The 22,316-nt window shown below is 44.2% G+C and overlaps 1 protein-coding gene across 1 annotated transcript in view; it reads right to left on the bottom strand.

The window, feature by feature from the left end:
- Positions 1-3,362: 3,362 nt before the first annotated feature.
- The window catches only part of MNT (MAX network transcriptional repressor), a 70,572-nt gene continuing 51,618 nt past the window's right edge, over positions 3,363-22,316 (bottom strand). Inside the window, exons 5-6 of the mRNA XM_032779441.2 lie at positions 11,128-11,320; positions 3,363-8,626 (exon numbers count right to left, since the gene is read on the bottom strand). Of these exons, the coding sequence (XP_032635332.1) occupies positions 7,911-8,626; positions 11,128-11,320 (909 nt within the window). The 3' untranslated portion in view covers positions 3,363-7,910. The remainder of the gene's footprint in view (positions 8,627-11,127; positions 11,321-22,316) is intronic.

Below are 22,316 nucleotides of genomic sequence, written 5' to 3'. Positions count from 1 at the left end.
CTTAATATACATCACAGAAAGCAAAGGGGGGGGGAACAAACATCAAATGTATCTTTTTCACACAAGGCAAATTAAGTCTTCTCTCTCCCCCCATCTCCATACACACACGATGATATTCTTCAAATCCCCCTTTCCCGCCCCGCCCCGCCCGAAACAATTGTCACACTTTTTTTTTTTTTTAATGCAAAAAATTCACTCAGGATGCAGATCAGTCCAAAAGAGACACAGGCTACATACAAAAATCAGAGACACGATAAAATCTTTGCTTGAACTTCTCTACGTTTATAAACAGGCGTGCAAACAGACAATCACACCAACATCGACAAAAGCAGCAATATAGTCTCACCTCCAGCTAACCCACTCAAAGGCATTTTATTTTATTGATTTTTATTTTTGTTACGAAAGGCCACTTTTAATACAACCTCCCCCCTGCCCAAACAAACCCCCAAACACAACAACAGAAAGGCAAACAGGCCAACACTAGAATCCGACAGCCCCTCTGATCTTTGGACCTGCTATTTTTCTGACACAATAATAAACTAAATCGTAACTGGCTGTTAAGTTTCCCACTGATCCACCTGGATAAATTGTACACTAGTAAGTAGAAGCAGTTGCAGATGGAACATCATGTCCATCAGATTCTATGGTGGGGGAAAGAGAAAAAAAAAAAAGAAAGAAAGAAGAAAGAAAAATAAGAATTAATCTCTCTTTGTCCCTGCACTACGCAAGCTTGATCCTGCTTTTACTGGGGACAATGGCAAAACTCCCACTGGCTTGAATGATGCAGAATCAAACCCTGAATAACTAAAATAATATGTTACTTTTTTTCTCTTCGCACCCAACAGGACCCTTGTAGACAAACAAACAAAAAACGGCCCCCAAAGAGCTCTGTTTTCTTCCCAATTTACATTTCCCTTCAAGGAAGATTTAAGGCTCTTCAAACATTTGGATTTCAATGATGGACTAATATAACCTGGCAGTCTGCAGCTGCTAACAGCAGTACGTGGTTTTATTTAGCATTTTCCATTATCAGGCTAAATTCTTACCACAGAGAATTTAGTACCAAACTGTAGTTTTCATTGGATCGCCTGCACTTAATTAGAACACAGCAATACACACACACACACACACGGTCAAGATGAGGCCTGGACACAAAATTGGAGGTCCAGATCTGATTTTCCCCAAAGTTTGAGAGTGTTTAGGGGTGAGGTTTTGGTTTGGTCCCATCGGTGTATACATACACACCTGCACACATTACGTAGGCACACACCGCTCACGTGCATACGTAGAGAGAAATACACACCATTATGTAGCTATATTGCCAGTCTTTTCCCCTCTGCATTGCAATTCAACTGGAATACGTTACACTCCAATTATTGTCCCTGTGGGTGTCCTTTAGTATTGTTAAGGGCCCCAATCTGGCACTCCTCTGAGCACTTCAAACTCTCATCATCGATGGGAAATACCAGGCCCCAAATGGACAGTGAACAACTGCTGTATTCTGACATGAGCACAGCTGGAGGGATTTCAAGGAACAGCTCACCTGCGACACTACCAAGCAATGCAGGGTACTCCACAGGACTATGACCTCAGTAAGCCCCATCCCACTGCACAAGCACCTTCCCCTGCTGTGGGTTTATCGCTTTGGAGAAATGAAATTGCCAATGATTGAGCAAAGAGAGAATCTAATTGCAGACTAAATGCTGGACACAAAAAGGGGATGGGTTATGTTTATGCAGATAATTTGCCACCCAAAAACCAAAGCCTCGTCTTAATCACTTCAGGGACCTGTTGGAAAACACAAATGCTGTATTTGATTCCTTCTATATGGGTGGTCTTCATAAAAGCCTTTATAAGCAATGATTATCTTTGTTTATATTATAGTAAAATGTACAAGAAACTTTTTGGTCACAACTAGCTTTCAAATCTACCTAATCTGTTCAACAGCCAGGCTCAACCAAACAGACAGACACTACCTGCCCTGCAGATTGTTAGTCATTAAAATGCCTTCTTTTGCTCTGCTTACAAATTCAACACAAGGGGGAAAAAAGGCCTGGTTTAAAAAGGAAATTTAAAGCAAATGGTCTGACTTAGCCTCATATAAAACGAGTTCTTTTTGTTTCATATAGCAGTGCAGGTTGCAAGAGGTTTTCACTTTGGAAACTTTGATGTAAAAGCTGTACTCATCATACACCCGTCTGAAGCACACTGACGCCCTGATCGTGCGATTGACAACGTGCAGGTGGGCTGCTGGTACCCATATGGATCCATCTGGAGGCAGTGGTTTGTCTGCGCTCCATCTGGTGCCGGAGCAGAGTCCAAGGCTGCTGTGCTACCAGGCATAGCCATTATTACCAGGAGCTTGAGTGGCATTAAAGCACCACAACTGGTAGCATGTGACCGCATGATCGGGTCCTAAATCTTGATGTCTCTTCTCAGTTTTTATTGAGTTTTATCGGAGAAAGGCATGAGTCAAGACTTCAGGATCTGGCCATAAATTAGCAAGAACCATCTGAATTGTAGTCACTCAAGTTCATGAATTCTGAATTCATGAATTCTGAATTCATGAACTGACAAGCAAAGCTTTTCTACCGGAGAAGGATTCCACCACCTTTACTCACACTGAGCAATGCTTATACCAACACTGCCATCAATATCTGGGGAGCTACATGCCTGAGAAAGTGCTACTTGACTAAAGGTGGCAGAATGAAGCCCCTCACTCCAATCTGAGTAAACAAAAGGTATTTTGCAGCCAACACAATTCCCCAACACACACTACACTGTGTGTGTTTCCTGAGTGCTTTTTTCACAAGTGCCTAAGTGACTTAGGAGCAGAAGTCCTATTTAAAGTCATTAGAACTTCTGCTTCTATGTGACTTAGCCTTTAGAAATTCCAGCCAGTCTCCTGCTATCATTTTTTTTTTTTAGTTTGACATCAGGTAAAAATGATTATTTATTATTATTAATTATTTTAAAGCTACAGGTGCAGCTTTGATGTTTTAAAAGCCCCAGCAATTTGTAGGTTACAAAAGGGAGAAATCAAGGCCTGGCAAACACCAGCTTGAACAACAGCAATGCCTTTAAAAACAGGGTACAGGTCTGTCACTTCTTAGGCGCATTTAACATGCGCGATTTCAGCTTTGCGCGGTCAGCAAAAACAAAAAAAGAAGAAGAGAAAAATAACAATTTAAATACTGTTTCTGTAGTGCAGGTGATTCTGCCCGTCATTACACTCAATGTCATTTTGACTATGAGATTTTCGCTTTACGCGCTGACAGCGGAACGTGACCCCAGCGTAAGATGAGACAGACCTGTACTGTGTGTGTGTGTGCGCGTGTGTGTGTGTGTGCGCGCGCGCGCGCGCTATCATGAATCAGGCACCGGTGGGCTTGATTCTCTGTTTTGCTCTGTGTGTCATCATTCAGCCCTGCGCAATGTTAATGCAGAGTTGGTGTACACCACTCCCAAACCAGAATGGGAACATTTTACACCCACTTGGCACAAGTATAAGGGATTACACAAAGTGCACAAGGCTGGAAAATGGGACCAGATTCTAATCTCAGACTGGCTGAGCTCCACTCTGGATTTACATCTATGTGAGGTGAGGATCATACCCCATATTTAATGTGTCAGCAGCAAGGTGTTTTTGTTGTTTTTTTTAGCAAGTGATTTTTTTAAAGCTAGTTTGTTTTTATTCCTGCTGGATGGCATTTAGATGTAACTGATACAGCAGGTTAGTTTTAGAAATTAGCTTGAAACAAGAGACTGAAACGGACTGACCCTCTGATTGCTTGTTCTCAGTACGCTATCTTGGAGTGCATCCCACATGGCACATAATGTTATACATGCACCAGGACTTGTATAAAGACTGCGTTAGGAAACACTGCAGTTCAAGGGCTTTATCCAAAGACCACTGAAGTTAATGAAAATCTTTCCCTTGACTTCCATGAGCTTTGAATCAGGACTTAAATGACAGCAGCTGTCTGCCTAGGAAACCCATTTTTACTGCCTTCTCTGTGGTAGGATTACCAGTAACTAATATTATTCAACAACAGAAGAGATTTCTTGTAAACTTCATATTTATTTGTTTGTTTATTATGGGACATACTGATCTTCTGATGCCCAAAGTGTACAGATATAGATATATAGATATATATTTATTTATATATAGCTTTCTCCATAGGGAAAACACACATCTCAGAGGAGGAGAGACATTTCTAAAGTGCCCCTTGTGATACAGTACTGAACTTGATTTCTAAGAAGCATTTGAGTAACTCTAAAGTTTATCAATGAGAATGGCAGAGTTGATGGCAGAGGAGTTGGGGTTGGAATTCCCACCCTAGGACAGAAAGAAAATCGTTGATTTGGAAAAAATAAAACAAAACTCAACAAAGAAGATATTTCGGACTGTCATGGAGAACATGAATGACTACAGGGTTGGTCCAGGATGTCCAGGTTAGGTCTATGCTACAGATCTTACAACAGCACAGTTGTACCCACTGTCCACACCAGCGCTTTTGTCAGTGAAACTTATGTCGGCTGGGGTGTTTTTTTCACACCCTTGACCAATAAAAGTTTTGCCGACAATGTGCGAACGTTGACACAGCCCCAGACTAGTTGACTGGCTCAGGGCTGGCCAGATGGGAGGAGCCTTACTTGTAATGAGGCTAGTTAACATCATTGAAGGGGACGTCCGGCAGAACTAAATGACAGGAAGTGAAACAGGGGTGCTACCCATCATCACACCTACGGTCACCACAACATTTAATCTACAGACAGGAGGAGGAGAAGATTCGAAGGCCAGCAAGGTGATGTCCATGCAATAAAAGCCATTAAAGAACCCACAAGAAAATGGACTCCCCTGTGTAAAATGAAAGCAGCACTTCCTTTTCTCCTCAAACACTTTTCACTAGAGAAAACTTTGCGTTGGAGGGTTGGTGTTTTTAGGAATAACTCTGACTATTTCACTGTTAGTTATCCAAGGTGTTTTACGAAAGGCTCTCAGATGCCCCTCCTGGGCCATATTTTCCAACATCGAGAAAGCAGATCCACATGCAAAAATGTGTGTGCAAGAGCATCCAAAGTTGCACATGCAATTACTGTAATTTCCTGCAAATATGGATAATTGTAGGTCTAATCCTGTGGGGTCCTGGGTGCCCTCAACCCTGCTCAAAGGACTCACTAGCCACCAATTTGTATGTGTCATCGCAGTAACCATATGCAGATGAGCTCTAGCCCCTGGATCAGAGTCTTTTGAGAAACGTAGCCTTGGTCGGCAAGAATTGGGACTTCCTTGTTTTGCTTTTGCTTTCCTTTAGAGCTCCACCAATTGGACCTGTGCAAAGGGCAGGTGGGAGCTCTATTCTCCCTTTCCCTCTCAACAGGTTCAAGAGACAAAGCCACACAGTTATTCCTGAACAGGCAGGCAACCCTGCCACAAAAATTCCATGCTTTTGAGGCTCTCTGATGAAAAGTCACTGTCCTGCTGGCTAACTCTAGATATCCGCTGAGGTCCAACTTACAAAAGAAATACAACCTTACTGAGAAAGCATCTGAATGAGCAAAGGAGCACGTAACCCTGTAGCAATTCTGTTACCTCCACAATGTTAACAGGACATTAGTAGTGACTAGGAATCAATTTGTATAAAGGTGGTTTGGGGATAGGGCCTAATTCACTTTAAGATCTGACTACTCTGTAACTGACAGCATGCTAGCAACACAGGCTTGTGAACCCTGACAACTGTGCTCCTCACTTCATGCAAGGTTTTATAAAAACAGGCCTATTACAATTCTTAGGAGAAATATCCTTGTCTACACGGGCAAGGGAAACTGTGTTAGATCTCTGCTAGCAGCAACCACTCCTTCTAACAGTTCCAACTGTAGTGTGGGGCAGGGGTAGATTTTCAAATTAAATTTAAACAACCCTATAGTAACTATCTGACTCTGATGATGCCAGAGAGTCAAATCCTACAGTTCTTACTGTGGTGAAAATCCCATTGAAGTGAATGGGAGTTTTGGACAAATACGGTCAAAAGGATCCATTCCCTAGGAAAGATCTCAACTTAGAAACAAATTTGCACACTAAAGTGGCTAGGGTGGTGAAGGTACCTGATCACTTGACTAGTCAACACACACCTGACATGCTAATCTGGGTTGGTGTCACTTCCAAAGGAGGCTGAGTTAATTGCACCTTTACTCTCACGGCTAGCCATTTCCAGACAGTAACATGATACGAAAGGACAGATGTTTGCATAGGGACCACTATCCCCTGGTCCTGACACGTGCAAAACTTCCCCTCGCTGCAGTGGGAGTTTTGCCTGCATCAGGATTACAGCTCAAAAAGAAGAAAAAGGAGAACATTAGCAATAGTATGACATGGGAAGTGGGACAAGGAACAGAAGATTCAAACAACGGATAAACAAACATGTCTTAAGCAATCACTGAAGAGAATGGCAAGTATCTGTAGAAAATCTACAGGTCTCATTGAAGTCAATAGGAATTTTGCCACTGACTTCAGTGGGATCTTGTTCGACCACCATGGAAGATGGAACAAAATTGTACCAAAAACCTTGGGATGCTTTAAAGTAGTCTCTTCAGATAAGAAGGGGGTTGCTCTTTAGTCAGATTTCACTGTGTTTTGTAAGACACACTGTCAGGTTCTATATACTGATGTACTGGAATATACTGTTATCCTATACAAAATTAAATTCCATTTCATTTGATTTTTTTAAAAGCTCTTGCCCCTTGGATCATTTCACATGCATATTTATCCATTTTCTAATCTGTTCATTATCTTGCACTAAAACGTGGTCACGTTCAGGCAAAAAACCACCACAAACCAACCTCATTTTTGGCGGCTTTCTCGTCCCAGGTTCCATTCCACCCAACTGGCGAAATATATTGCAAAGCCACTAGTTCTAAATAACTGCCTCTGTCAAAATCGTTTTAGGGAATGGGACTGGGGTGAGGAATCCTGAAATAGGTAGAGCCGTGCACAGAGAGTTCTGTGAAATCAATTATTGCGTTAGAAAAAAAAAAACCAACCCCAACACAAAACGTATTTTTAAACCATGAAAACAACAAAGATGACATTTTCTTTTGATAAAGCTGTAAAAATGGAGTCATTTATGAAATTCCAACAAATGAAGTCCAGTTGTGTATTTGTTTTCCTTTTATTAAACAGGACAGAGAATTTCCTTTAAATGCCATAACAAGTCACAGTGATTTCAGATGGTTACTGAAATGTAATATACTGAAGGGAAAAACCTTTAACGTTTTTTTTTTAAATTTGTCATCAAATATTTGTACCTGGTCCACTAAACCATCTGTCTTTAAAGTTTCTTTTTTTAAAAGAGGACACTCTGCTTTCTTCCTTCAAAAATTAACATTTAAGTTGTCTAATAAGCCTGCAAACAATCAACCTTGCCAAAGGCCTTCTCCGCTGTTATATTTATTTATATATATGTAGCTTTGGGCAGATACATATACATATAAATATAGACTTCTATGATTTTTTTTCCCATTCTACGCAATGTCTCAATAAAGAGATTAGCCTTTTTTATTCTACAAAGAAGCAACACATGAAAGGGAAAAATTAAAGTCTTAAGAACATCATATTCATATTTCACTGATTACACGTAAAAGGAAAAAAAATCACTATGAACAACTGTCATTAAAGTTTTCTCTGATTAGCGAAATTCAAGTGCAGAGAAGCCCCCGTTTCTCATTACCACTTCCAGGTTGGTTACTAAAAGATTAAGGATGGACTTGGCAGTCCCAACCTTAGGTGTGTCACTCTTCTCCTGTTCACAGAGTTCCTGCACTTTTCTCCCTTGGAATCGGACATAGTTGGAATGTATGGAGTTTCAGGAAAGGTGGCCTGCCAAAGATTTTGCCAGCGAGCTTCCACACTAGGCCAGTTTCAGCGTGCTCACAGGGAATGATGGCATGGTGACCATAGTTACCGGGTTTAGCACTGTTTGCCCCACTAACTGTTGATGGTGGACAACTTGGGTTCCTACAGCAGGTTTGGTCATCACCGCTTGCTGGCCTAGGTTTGTGGTTCCATTCACTTGCTGGTGAGAAATCGTGTGAGCGATGTGGCTCACAACCGGTTGGCTGACGGCCACAGGCTGAGGATAAATGGGTAACTGCTGGCCAAGGTGGGTCATGTGATTTATGGTTGCCGGGTGCACAGTGATGTGGCCAATAGGCTGAGCAGCAGTGGTGAGTTGCACGGGGCTGGACGTGGAAGGTGCTATGTGAGCGATGTGCTTGGTCTGCGGACCCTGAATCACGTGGTTGACAGTCTGGATGACCGACGCGTGGGTGGTGGCGGTATGCGCGATAACAGTCGATTGCACCGTCGAAGCCGCCACGATGTGAGTCTGTGCGGGGACGATCGCCTGCGGCTGGACCAGTGCCTGGGTCTGGAGGGGCGGTGGTGCGTGGGGTGGGGTTTGTTTCTGATGCAGAGGCAGGTGCTGAGGCAAGACTGCCGGGTGGTGGGAAGCAGCATTCGGAGGGACAGCTTTCAGTAGCTCGGGGTGCTGGCGCTGGATTAGTTTTGGTAATGAGTTCACGGGCCTGTCGTCTTCCATGTCTTCGTCAATGTTGTCTTCGCCCTCTGGAAAAAATGAAAGGAAGAAACTGGGGTAAACAGAACAGCAGAGAATGAGCCTGACTATCCAGCCTCATCTCCAGGGCATGAAGGGAGGAACCGATTATAAGTGTAGGACGGAGTTATCATTCTATAGCATGAAGGTAGCCCAACCACACTCAGGTTCAACATCTTCCTTTGAACATAGGCTCGGCCAATCCTTACAGCCAACCTCTCCCCACTCCCAGTAGATTGCCAAGAGGGGGATTCTCTCAGCAGGGCAAAGTCCGCCTTAGAAAGTGAGACACCCCAATTGAGAGTGGTGCCCTGAAGATGCCAGGCAGGGGGAGAGAACTCAGACAGTGAGAGTTGCCTCCTGTGATGGCAGCAGGGACAGTACTCAGTCCTCTCTTTACAAGGGGTGAATTCTGTCTCAGCTTCACAGGTCCTCAGAGGAGGTTATAAAAAAAGACTGCATGGGAAACAGATGGAGGTCTGCCCACCCAAGGGCTACAGGACTAGGCCAAATCCTAACTTAGGGAGTTTTCTTGTCGTAGAGAGACTTTGCTAATTGGGACTCTTCTTTTTACTTTCCACCAAGTCATTTCATCTGTTCGCACCTCTCTTTCTGCCTTCGGATAGGAAGGGAACTGAGATGGGGAAATATGGCAGCTAGTTTCTCTACCCTCTGGCTACAGAAAAAGGAGACTGGTCCAGCCAGTGAACTGCTGAGTCAGTGCAGGACTGTGGGGACCCCAGCGGGACCAGGACCTTGAGCATGGTACTTTGCATTGCTCATTCTAAAGCCAGCAATGCAGTGGCAATTACATATCTTGAAAGATGCGGTGGCTTGGGAGAACTAGGGAAGACCTTTCCCTCTTCCCAACCCTTTAAGAGATCCTTCCCTGCAGACGGCAGCTCAAGAGAGGGCTGACATCATTCCACATTTGCAACAGCCTAAATTCTGAGTCTGTTGGTGCTCAGACACCATGGTGATGGGCATAGCACAAGAACCCGGACAGAACTGCTGAACTCAGGTTTTCCCTTTCCAGCTGCTGCTGTATCGATTGCCTGTAGTTTCACAGGCGGATTCCATTGCTGTTTGAAGGAATTGATACAAATGGTTACAGAGTGCTAACCTCAGCCAAAGCATGTCCTTGAATGGTCTATTCTTCATATGGCAGATCACAAGTCAAGCCAAAAGCATGGCCCCTCCTATCTTACTGATAAACTTGTTACAGGGCAGATGTGTGTGAAAAGGTTTTACCTCCATTAACAACCGTTTACTTTTCATCATGGGTCCTTTTCAATATTAAGATTCACTAAACTGTTCAAATGCACTGGTGACTTCCTCCTCCATTCAGCGCCCTTCTAAAGGCTCCTGTCTACATGGCAGAAAAAACCTTGAGATTTCAATGCAAATACACCTGTTGCTTTATATTCGCTCAGTTCTGACAAGCAGGAATGCGCGTTGGCATTAGATTACAACTGGGTTTTGAATGTGGGGAGCTAAGTCTTACAATGTAGGAGGTCCAACATGCAGATTTTACTGGGGAAAACAGCACTTGCAAATAATAACACTTTGTATGTACATAGAACCTCTCCTGCAAGACCATTCCTGTGCTTTATGGAGGTGGATAAGAATGATCTCCCCTCAGGTGAGAGTCTAAGGACAACTTTTACAACAGTGCTCTCTGACTTTGGATGCCGAACCCAAGAAACTTTGTGCCCGATTTCCAGAAGTGCCAAGCACCCACAGCTCCAGGGGAAGTTGGCAAGAGCTTCTAGTGCTCTGCACTCTGATAACCAAGCATTGGGTTGTGAACCTGGGCACCCAAAAATGGAGGACAAAAAACTGGGCCAAACTGGTGTGATTAGAACTCTGGTCACCTGGTTCCCAATTCTGTGTTCGTATCACCAGGGCACTCTGCTTGAAGCCTGATTTCAGGATTGGATGTATAATTACAGCTCAACTTTTGATGATTACCCACCTGTCAATGGGCATGAAAAAATCCCATTCAGTTCCATCTTCAGGAGAGGCCTGAAATACCTAGTGCACGTAGCACAATTTAAAACTGGATAGCAGGGTTTGCAAACACATACTATTCTGTAATACGTAAGCATGTCGCATATCTGAATCCTCCAGCAGCATTTCGAAAACATTGTTCACATGGTCGGATGCAACAATGGTCCTTAGAAAGGCAGTGTGGATGCAGCTACCTGCCTGTGAAAGCCATTTGGCTGACAGTGTTAAACTGTGCTGGGAAGATATTTCAGCTAGCGTGGACCAGGCTAAAATGGAGCTTTTCACCAGCTGAAACTTGTCCACTTCCATGTTCTGTTCCAAAACCAAAACATGGGCTGGTTTAGTCAAAAGTCTTGATGACCCTGAAAGGAGATTCCATCGTTTAGCACCATATTCACAGATCTGGGATGAAACTGAGAGGAAACTCAGGTTGTTTCACATGGTTTCAAGGTCAAACTAGCACCAGGCAATACCACAGCAATAACAGAGAAGCTAACAGTACCTGATGCAGTCGAGGTAGATGCCTGGTCATCCTCTGGCTGAACTGTCTGTCGAATAATCCTGTCAATTTCCAGGATGTCCATCCACTGGCTCAACTCATTCTTCAGTTCGGCCAGTCGCTGCTGGGTAGCGATCTTCTCCCTTGCCAGCCGCTCCATCTCATGTTCATATTCCTTCTCCTTTCTCTTTAAAGTCTACGGACAGCATGAAGAAAGCAATGGAAGAAATACAAATAAAAATGTGACCCACTGTAACCAGGACACGCCCATTGCCTTTGCCATTAGAACAAAAGAACGAACATAGTGGGTCAGACCAAAGGTCCATCTAGCCCAGTGTCCTGTCTGCCGACAGTGGCCGATGCCAGGTGCTCCAGGGGGAATGAACAGAACAGGTAATCATCCAGTGATCCATCCCCTGTCACTCATTCCTAATTTCTGCCAGTTGTCTTCACTTTATCACTCATTTCCAGTCAAGGCTACACCTTCTAAATCCTCACAGTAAAGGAGAGGGCTGGTGACAATCATAAAAACCAGAACGCTCTACTTGGTCAATCCTATGGAATCTCCCCTATAATAGGAATAGTGCTGATCCCAGTGTCTGAGCACAGCACCACAAATGAAGTGATTCATGGGCCAAAATCCAATCAGGTATAAGTAAACTCTAAGGATATAAGCAACCCTAAGCAACTCCACAGACATCAGTAGAACTGCACCTGCTTGCATTAGGTCTGAATTTAGCCCAGAATAGCCACTGGTCTGCGTAAATAAGGGGTGTGTGTGGTTTAATAGTGCCAATAATCATTTCGTCTTTGGAAAGTCTTAATAGCCTTACATTAAAATAAACAGTGGCAGCTGTGGCCTACCTCCCCTCAAATTACAAAATACTAGGCTAGGAATAAGCCCCAGCTACATTAAAGGCCTAATTTTGATCTCTGAACTGTCAAGCAGTTGTGGCTCTCTGGGACAATGCAGATCACAAAACCCATGAAGCAGTGTCTGAGACATGGGGGCAAAGCATTCTCAGTTGAAGGGAGCCAGCCATGGAACAAACTTCCAAAGGACACAGGAGATTTCAGAGTCGAACCGTCTTTAGAAAAAGCTGCAACACTTTCCTCTTCGAAAAAGCTTTTCCACCACAGCAAGGACTATCCCCCTACATTAACATCCCCAGCTACCAACATTCCCCCTCCATAAAAACCAAACCAAAACACCCCCATAAGACTTATAACAACCAAGCTTATTAACCAGTCAGGCCAAAAAAACCAAGAACGAACAAACAAACAAAAATATCCCAACAAGAGGATTTTACGTAAAAAAGTGAGGGAAGGAAGAGAGAGATATCCTTCCACTGACTTTCTTTCTGCTTGGGTTTAAGCAGAATGTATTTCTACAGCGCACCTTATTATCACTGAAATCTTCAAAAGTGACTAGCGATTTCATGTCCTTCAGTTTTTGGGTGCCCAATCTAAGATGCCTTCAAGGGGCCTGATTCTCAGAAAGCACTGAGCTTCCCCCTCTAAAAATCAGACCCCTTTAAGCTGTCTGATGTTGGGCACCAAAAACACACACACAAAACCCCCAACAACCACTGTTGAAAATCTTGACCCAGAACTTGATATCTATACGGAGCTATAATCTGTTTAGCCTTTACATACTCAGAAAGGGACTGCTTAATTTGTTACCGAAAAACACAGTGACCACTGTTCTCACCTCAAAGTGCAATGTCCTGCTGAAAATGTAGGTCACGGTCATGAGATGCATTGACCATGACTTTGCAAGATCGGTCCCTTACTGTAGGACCACAGCACCAAGTAACAGAATAGCATAATCTATGTTGTAGTAGCCAAGGCAAATTGTGGCCTACATTATAATAATCACACCTGCCATTTGCTTGCTGATGCTTTTGTTTCTGTATACAGTTTAGATCACAAAACTTACTGGATCTGTTAACCAAAACTTGTGAGAATCGTGTTAACTGCAATCTAGAATATGTGGCACTGGGCCAGGAGACGTAATAAGGAGAAGCGCACGACACAACAACTTATTGTGCAAGAAACTTCTCGATACTGCTTCCTCCCCTCCTTGACAAACAGTAACAGTTGGCTCCAAAGCTCATGAAGCTATGCTCTTCGAAAAGTAAGATTTGCCACATTAGAGTGAACTTATAGTCTGCCAAGGTCGGCACCATGTCTCTGGCAGTGGGTCCTGCTGAATGCTTCAGAGCAGTGTGAAAACATTCCCTAATCCACCTGGCAAACTCTGCAATGCTGTGCCGATTCTAGTAGCAAGTGATCCAAATCAACTAGGAAACAGAGCAGGCTTCCTGAAACTCATCCCTCTTTAATGGTAGAAAAATGGGTTCTCTAACGGCCTGATCCACAGAAGTGCTGAGCACCTACAACTCCCTTTAACTCCAGTGGGAGCTTTGAGTGCTCAGCGCCTCTCAGGATCAGGTCCTAAGCATTCTACAGTGAAATGATTTACAGCCAGAGCACGGATTTGTCAAGTAAATAGATTCTGCTGTGTAAGTCATACCCGCTGGAACTCCATCTTTCTCTGGTCCATATTCCGCTTTGGATGGATCAACAGAAGAGATGACAGCAGCAAGGTGACAGAGGAGATTACAGAAGAGACACTGGAATATATGGATCAGTCAGACACTTCGACCTGCCCAGGCAGCAGTCTCAAATGGAAGGTCTTTGCTTCAAGGACATTCTGCTCTCAGTTTTCAAATAACTAGACTCTCAAAAACGACAGATCCAAATCAAAGCAGGATAAACTCAATCCTTCCAAGGCAGATATTTCATATTCCATGGAGCATACACCATACAGGGTCTTTCAGATAAGGCCTTAAAAAAAAATCAAGATCACATCTGGTCTCAATGAATACTAAAGATCCCACTCCACGTTTCATAAGAGAAAGGGTTTGCCCCACATGCACATTTTCCCCTCCCCGAAGTGCTCTGTGGCTTCTTTACCCATCTGAGTGCAGCTCTGTCTCCCAGACACGGCTGCATTTAAGTGAATTCTGCACGTGCACAGTTTGGGACCCATTAGAATTCAAGGCACAATCACTGATGAAAACTCTAAGTAGTTTGCATTCTCCATTATCTAAATCTCAGATTTCATCTGTGAGGGTCATAGCCTGTGGCAAGGAAGGGAGGAGGAGGAATGATTATAAATGAAAACAAGAAGAAAAATAATCATATACATGTTTTCTCCCATAAAACCACTTTAGCTCCATGCAAGTATAACCTGGACTCTCGAATGCGTCTAAGTTCGTTAAGTGTTTTTCTTTCAAACAAACCAGACACTTCACTCTACATTCCGCCACCCCCACCCCACCCCCCGAACAAAACTCAGAAATTAAGACCCAAGAAACGAATCTGATTCCTGTGGAATGTGAAAGTCAGATCCTTCCCAGCACCGTGCTTCCACCCCGCTGACTTCCTAAGCTCCCTGCCAGAACACTCTGACTGTACGTGCGTGGCAAACACTGACATGGAAAGAGGCTCTCTTAAGGACATCGGCAAATGAATCACGGATGCAGAGCACATACAAAATGTAGGAAACATAAGCTGATACAGCAGCAAAGAAGGCAGTTCAGAGCCCTAGCAGTGGCGTTCCGCCAAAGCAGCAGCATGAGCCTGAATACTCCTTCCACTCCCCTCCTCTATCCCAGTCTGAGGGCGTCCCTTGCTGCTTCTGTGCTGTAACCTGCCTTCAGCGCAATAGGAGTTACTCTCCGTTCCTGACTTCAGCTTCAGTTCATCTCTCCTAGATTCCTGATCAAATTAAGAAGCAGGGCTCTGGAAACGGTGCAAAGGAGGTGGAATGGGCACAGCTCTCTTTGCACCGCTGTGCAGGAGGCGGCCTGCGATCTGTGGTTTGGCCACTGAAGGGATGTGGCCAGTGAATCTGTAACTACACAGTGATCTGCTGTCCAAAATCTGGAAAAGGGCCATGTTGTCATAGTGAAACAGCTCCCTGGATGCTCTGTGGCTTGGGAAGGGCAAGTAAACTCTTCCCATCCCAACATCTCTGCCGAGCTTACTTGTTCTGGCCTTATGCCAGGCCCTAAAACATTCATCTCTCAAAATATCTCCAAACAGGATGGCAGATTGCGTTTCCCATTCGGGGGGTGACATGGGCATTCTGAAGAGCAACACAGCTTGAAAAAGTGCTGCTAATAGTGGAGGGATGGATAAGAGCCAGCAATACTTGCATCACATGGAAATGCTGAAGTCAAAAAAGAAAACATATGCTGTCCTTTTCTGCTAGCACCCACTAACAGAGCAGCGGAACCCTTCAATATATTGATCACCAAAGACGGAAAAAGATGCTGTGTCAATGCAGTCTTCCTAGTACACAAAGGCATAGCAAACAAAGCACCGCTATGAACCTAGTTTTATTACAGTGCACTCTACATGTAAAGTCAATGCATCAGATAGTGACCAATTTAGAAAGAAAGAAAGAAAGAAAGAAAGAAAGAAGCAACAGCTGATCTTGACAGACGTTTCCATTTGCTGAAGCCTTAAGCCAGCAGTGAGGCACAGGGGATACGGACCCTAATGGGGTACAGACCCTTTCAGCTCTAGGTGTCTAATTACAACTGCATTCGATGTCAGTGCTGGCTGTGAATAAAGAGAGGCCTTAAGCCTCCTGAGCTTCAATTATGAGCCCAAAAGAGGGGTAATGAGTAAAATCTGCAAAAGTGTCCAAGTCCCATTTTCAAGGCCCCAGGAGCAGAAATCCCATTTTCAAAAGGGACAGAAATTTAGAAGTCTAAGTCATACAGCTGCTTTTGAAAATGTTACCCAAAGAGATTTTCACATAGCTCATCATGGCTGGTTCTCCCCACTCACATCCAGAACTCACTGAAGTCTAGGGCAAAACTTCCACTGATCTTCCTCATGCAGGATCAGCCCCATGATCTTCAGAACACAGGCACCGAGACCCAGTTCTACCAGTGTGTCCCCCAACAGGATATGACCCCACACACTTTAACAATCCTGAAAGTCAGCTGACTCAAGATTTCTTTGGGAAACCCTCAGTGCTTGCTTAACTCTAGATTAAGATGAGGCTCTTAATTTGTTAGCTACAAAAACAATGAACTGGGGTGGCTCCTGCTTCCTTCTTACAGAAAAGTTGAGTCAAAACTATATTAGTGAACCACAGAAATTACTGTTCTCTTTTCTTCCCTCTAAAGCAAACAAAGCAACTATCTTAAAACTGAACCCAACTAATTTATACTAATTGACCAAATTCACCTTCGGCATAAGCGGGGGGATGGATTTAAATGGGATTGCCCTCACTTCATGCCACAGCTGGATTTAGTCCAGTGTAAATAATCTTTTACGAGTTAATATTTTCACTCCAAGGGGAGAATTTTTTTTAAATGGGCAAATTATACTAGAATACCCCCTAATCCCAGAGGTATATAATGGAAATCACTGACATCTTATAGCAGCAGTGGCAGGCACTGGGACAATAAAATGCAGGCAAATCAGCTGTTCTATGGATACTCTAAATGGGGAATATAGGGGTCTGAGCTCTTGACTGTATTCCAGCTCTGATCTTAATCTTAGGAGACCTAGTTTAAATTCATACAAGGCTGCAGTGGCTTAAAATCCGTACGGTTCCTTTAAAGCCCATTATTCTGCAGCTTCTCATTGGGCTGTGGCGGGTACATTACAAAACTATGCAACACAGTACAAGGTAGCTGTGTTCTGATTTCTAAAGCAGCGGAGGAGACTGGGGGAAGACACATGTTCCTATTCTCAGCCGTAAAAAGATTCCTGCTCTGGAACAGCCCCCATGTGAGCTGAGTAGGAGCTGTCACTTTGTAATGTAAGCAAGGGAGAAATGAAAAGGAAAAAGCCTGCCAATAAAATCCTCACAAACCCATGTGCACACACAAGACCTGCTACTGCTCTCCACAAATAATCTCCCTCCAAAGACATCTCCACATGGCGTGATGAGTGAAAGGAGAACGCAGAGCCACGTCGCTTTCAAAAATCATTCCGCAGCCTCTGAACCCGTATCTCGCACGTCACCAGAATCCCGACACAGATTTTGTTTCCTGCGAGCGAGTGAAGAATCCAGACAACAGAAGAGTGCGACGCCAGGTGAGGCAACGCAGCTACTTGGGTTTAATTAGCTACACACATTTAATTACCAAAAGGAAAGCAGCCCCCTAGCAACAGTGACTAGACACTCTCCTAGCTGCCGAGGTCAGAGATCGCGTGCTGATGCTTGCTTAGTAATCCACTCCCCCATGGCTCACATGGCTCTGGAACTGCCCCTTGGAAAACAGACTGTCTGCATGGCAATGCTCCATCCCTTCCTCCTCCCATCCACCACTGCCTCCGCCCCCCCTTAGAAGCAGAGCTCCACATGTCAGTAGCCTGAGCCCCTCCCTCTGCTGGGAAATGACTTGACCGGGTGCCAGCTCACAACAGCCACCCACTGTAGCTACACATTCCTTGTAGGGCTTGTGCAAACAGCTCTCCTGACACTGGTGCATGCACGTACATGCACGGTGGGGCTCTCCAAGAGGAAGCTCTCGGAGCGCATTGAGATAAGCAGCACTGCCAGAGAGCTCTCTCTAACACCGCAAGCTCCTAAGAGGCTGCACATGTCAAGATGCATTTTGCAGCCACCGCAGCCGTGAAGCCTAATGCCACACAAGGTGTTCTTATTCATCAATCAGTAGGGACAGGATCTTTCCCTCTGCTTTAGTCTCACCCATCCGAGGCCCTCCTTGTCCTTTACAAACACGAACCACCCAGCTTTGCACCACCCAGCCCCCACGCACATATTGCTACAGGTTTTTTTTTTTTTTTTTTTAAATCAGACACTGGAGTTACATTCACCAGAGACAGAGCTGGGGATGGAAATGAAACTGCTGGGGACCAGCTGATCTCTGTACAGCACAATGGATTCACCTCTGGATGGAAGCGTGGTCGCTGCGGACACCCTCTCTCCCCAGGAGTTTCTGCTCCGAGGGCACGGAATCGGCTTTAGAGTGCAGCGAGGGCCCCTCGGGTGAAAAGCTGACTCAAGAGCATTCCCTGTCCATTCTAGGCACTGGGGCCAATGCAGAGTCCTGCTTGCAGGATGCAGCAATTGCAAAGGTCTTGCTGTGCTTGCATCTCTCACACCGTAGGGCTTAAGTAGGTCAGAGGTGAATTTCATCCTGATTCTTTTAGCATCATCCAGAGGTCATTTTAGACAAAGCATCTGCCTGTCCATAGCTGAGCATTCTCAACACCCACCAGTGTCAGACACCGGGTTGCCAGATAATTCACCTGGAAGGGCACAGGATATCCAAACCCCATCTCTTCTGGATCTTCTTACCTATGCACCCTCAGCCATGCAAAGCGCCTTCCAACAGCCCTCCCAGTCCCCCAGCACAACGTTGCTAAAAGAAGAATTCTTATTATCGTGCCTCTCACAATGCGATCTAGCCTCCAGGTACTACTGCAACACAAACAACAGTCACCCCCTACAGCAATTGCATATTTTTTAAAAATAGGATCCAATTATCTATATTCTCCCATTTCACCTGATCTTGTCTGCTGGATCTGCAACAGACTTAGAAAATAAGACTAGACCGAGCAGGGAAAGAAATACCAGACCACCAATAATACAGAGCAAAATTTACAAGGAATGACGTTTTGATAAAGGAATTAATACGAATACACCGAATTCTTCTCTTTCTAGGTCTGATATTTTGTTAAAGCGGCTGCACGTGTACCTGGGACAGTGGCAGGTTTTTAACTGCAACTGACCCACTTTCTCTAGCTGTCACTCCGAATGGAAACTGTAAGAGAAGACAAAGCTAAGACTCTGGGAAGGAGTTTTCAGGGGCTCCTAACTGGGATGAAGATTAAATTGTCTGCCAAGATACGGAGAGATGCATATTCCCCATGTTTGGCCTGGGTCTCCGAGCCTGAATAGTCAAATCCGTTGCTTAGAGCAACGTTCTTTACAAAGGAACACTTCCTCCTTCCAGGCTGCCTTGCCATTTCCATCAGGATATAGTCCCATTAGGAGCTTCCTGTCCTGAAGTGGAGACGTGCACTTTGCACAGTCTCATCTGATCCCCTCTCACCAGATAATGGTCTGGCCTGACTGTGTTCACAGGAGACTGCTTGCCCTCTGCAGTTCTTCTCTCCCCTCAGCAAAACATGGTGGGTTTCAGCTTGTGAATATACTGAAACACTGTAACAAAGGAACTTTTGTACAACCCAGAGGGTGAGCTCACAAACATATCTAATAATAATACTCAGCACAGTACTCTGCCCCCAAGTGCTCTATGAGTATTAACTACTGAATCCTCCCCAAGCTCTCGTAAGGTAGTTCATTAGTATTATCACTCTCATTTTATAGATGGGGGAAACTGAGGCAAAGAGGCTAAGTGACAGCGCTAGAGCTGGGATTAGAATTCCAGAGTCCAGTCTCCCAGTCCTGTGCTCAGACCATACCTCCATCTCTCTCTTTCTCCCGTGGTAGATGGCTTCCAATTTAAAAGGAAGCTGAGAAGTAGAAGATCTATAAACAAAAGGGGTGTGTGTGTGTTTCTCAAGCTTTCTGAAACCAATGAGTATTGTCTTATTTTGAGAGAAGGTGGAGGTGGGGGAGAATGTGTGTGTGTGTGTGGGGGGGGGAATTTAAAACCACAAATCAGCCATTAAATGTTATAGACAGCAGGATTCCTGCTGATTCTCCCAAGAAACAGCTTGGAAAGAAGATGCAGCTTCTCCACAAGAAGAATAATATAGTGGTATCTTCCCATGGCCCTTTTACTGAGCAGGGGATGATCTGGCAGACGGTATATAGTTGATTTTTCCTTTGATGTGTCCTCTGAGCACCTCCCTATTGTCCTGCACCATCCCTCCAGCGGAGGACTGGAAGGAAGCCCATCTGTATCTCCAATCATTTGCTGCTGAGCAACATGGAGGTCGTCACTCCTCTATAAGGGGAGAATGCACGAAAGGAGTCAGAAACCATGAATGGAAATCAAACACAGGTAGCCTGCATGGCAGCGTGGGAAACTAACCACTAGGACACAGGGAGTTCTGGTGTTTTAAAACAGAAACCTCTCAGAGCAGGCTGAACCACCAATACAGATCATTTTAAAACAGCAAACTCTCAATGACTCTCAGTTATCCAAGAATTCTTTCCATCTACCACGAAGCTCAAAAAGAACCCAACTGCACTAGATCATCAGGAGATTCATTTTTAATCTGCAGCGCTCCCCTCTTCCAGAGTGACAGAACAAGCAGTTACAGAGATGATACATGATCAAGGACAATTGTGATGGTACTGCAGAAGTCCAAGGTTAGCAATCGCTTTCTCAGTGTAAAAAAATAAAGGCTTGTATAATACCATTGCAACACTGACACTATATTTAGGCATTTAGAATGTCCAGCTTTTTCAGGTTTAACCATTTTCCACCCAAAAAAGATCCTTTTGGCTAGAATTTCTCCTGGTGAATATTGGGGGAGAGCTGATTGAGATTTTCACTTAAATTTATATGACTGGCTTTGAGTTATTGAAGCATGACAAAATAAAAGAACAAAGCATTTTTCATCAGATATCCAACTGCCCACATGTGGTTTTCAGGCTCAGACTAACTTCAAAGTCACAGCGCACTTCGGCCATGATGAGGACGAAAACCTTGTCCACGTCCGAGAAAAGTTGTAAGTGTTCAAAAACCTGCATCACAGAACACATGCAGCATCGAACGTCCAACTAATGTATTCTAATTAATGCACTGAAATACTTCAGATATATGTACCTGGAGATCTGTATATTCAAACAATGTAAGCCAGTTAAGGCCAACTATCAGAGCTTTAAACTGACTGCTCCATACTCTGGATGCACCCTGGACAGCTATCCAGCCATGCCACTTAATGCATTTATGTTTGTCAGAGAAAGCAGCAGGGACTAGTGGGTTAAGCATGTTAATTCACAGCCCAAAAGTCCTAAACTTAATCCTGGTTCAGCCACTGATTTCTTCTCTCGGCCTTGGGCAAATCACTTAAATTGTTTGTTACTCTGTTTCTCTACCTGAAAAATGGATACTTCCCTACCTCAGAGACTGTTGGGAGGATCAATTTATGTTGGAAGTGTAAACTATTACACAGGCAACCAATACTATAATGCAGCAAAATCTGTTTGTAGCGACCCAAGGGCTACTGTTATTCCGGCCATTCTAAGAGATGGACGCACGATCGTGTGAGCTAACTTGGAGGATGTGCAGACTGAGATTTTACTGGCTGTTTGGGAGGGTGACTCTAGTTTGGAGGTGATCATTAGCATCACTGTATTCAAACGGGCACTTCTCAGAGCTCGTGTTCAACTCAAAATTTGTGGTTCAGAGGTTCCATACCTCAAACGAAAGCTGAGATTGGATCATGCTACCTAGAAGAAGGAACCTAATGGGACCAGTAAATTTGGTGGGGGTTATTTTTATCCCGGACATCCATGTTACTAGTTTTATATATATGCACGCTCAGTAGGGTAGGGAGAGCCTAGATGTGAAGCTACAACCTGACAGTAGCACAGGGTGCAATCTGATTTTAGCCAGCTCCACAAATGCACCACCTCTGGAGGCTTCTGTTTTCTAAGCAAAGAATTTCTATGAAAACCCCTGTCCTTATGTTCATGCAAAATTATGACTGCAATTTTTCCCCCCAACATGTCAGGAAATTGAAAGGACTGGTTGCCAAGGCAACTGTTACTCTACAGTGTTAAGGGGTTGCTGTGACAACGATAACTTTGAATTTCTTGACTTTTGTGCATATAAAAATCTCAGCCACAGTACCGCACTGATGGAGATAACAGACACTGGCCCCAACACTGCTGCTGTGGGAGTCACGGATTCCAGGATTTTCATGTTGTTTACCAAAAAGCATCTATGGCTTTTGACATTTGGGGATTTTTGCATGTGGGCTGGTGGCTCTGATGAGAAACAGTGGAGCCAATTTCACTGAGAATCTCCACAGCTGCTAAATTAAACCCTAAGCTGCATGAGAAGTTAACAGAGAGCAGAAACTGAGCAATGACACACATGAACAGGACAGTAAGAGCCTGAATTCCTTTGTGGGCAGAAGCTTTTTCCATCCCCCACAAGGTAAAAAGATATTAACATGCTTTCTGGAGAGCAAGGTTGTATTCAGAA

The sequence above is a fragment of the Chelonoidis abingdonii genome, chromosome 20, assembly GCF_003597395.2.
Source record: "Chelonoidis abingdonii isolate Lonesome George chromosome 20, CheloAbing_2.0, whole genome shotgun sequence".
Lineage (NCBI taxonomy): Eukaryota > Metazoa > Chordata > Testudines > Testudinidae > Chelonoidis > Chelonoidis abingdonii.
This window is presented reverse-complemented; position numbering and strand designations above follow the sequence as displayed.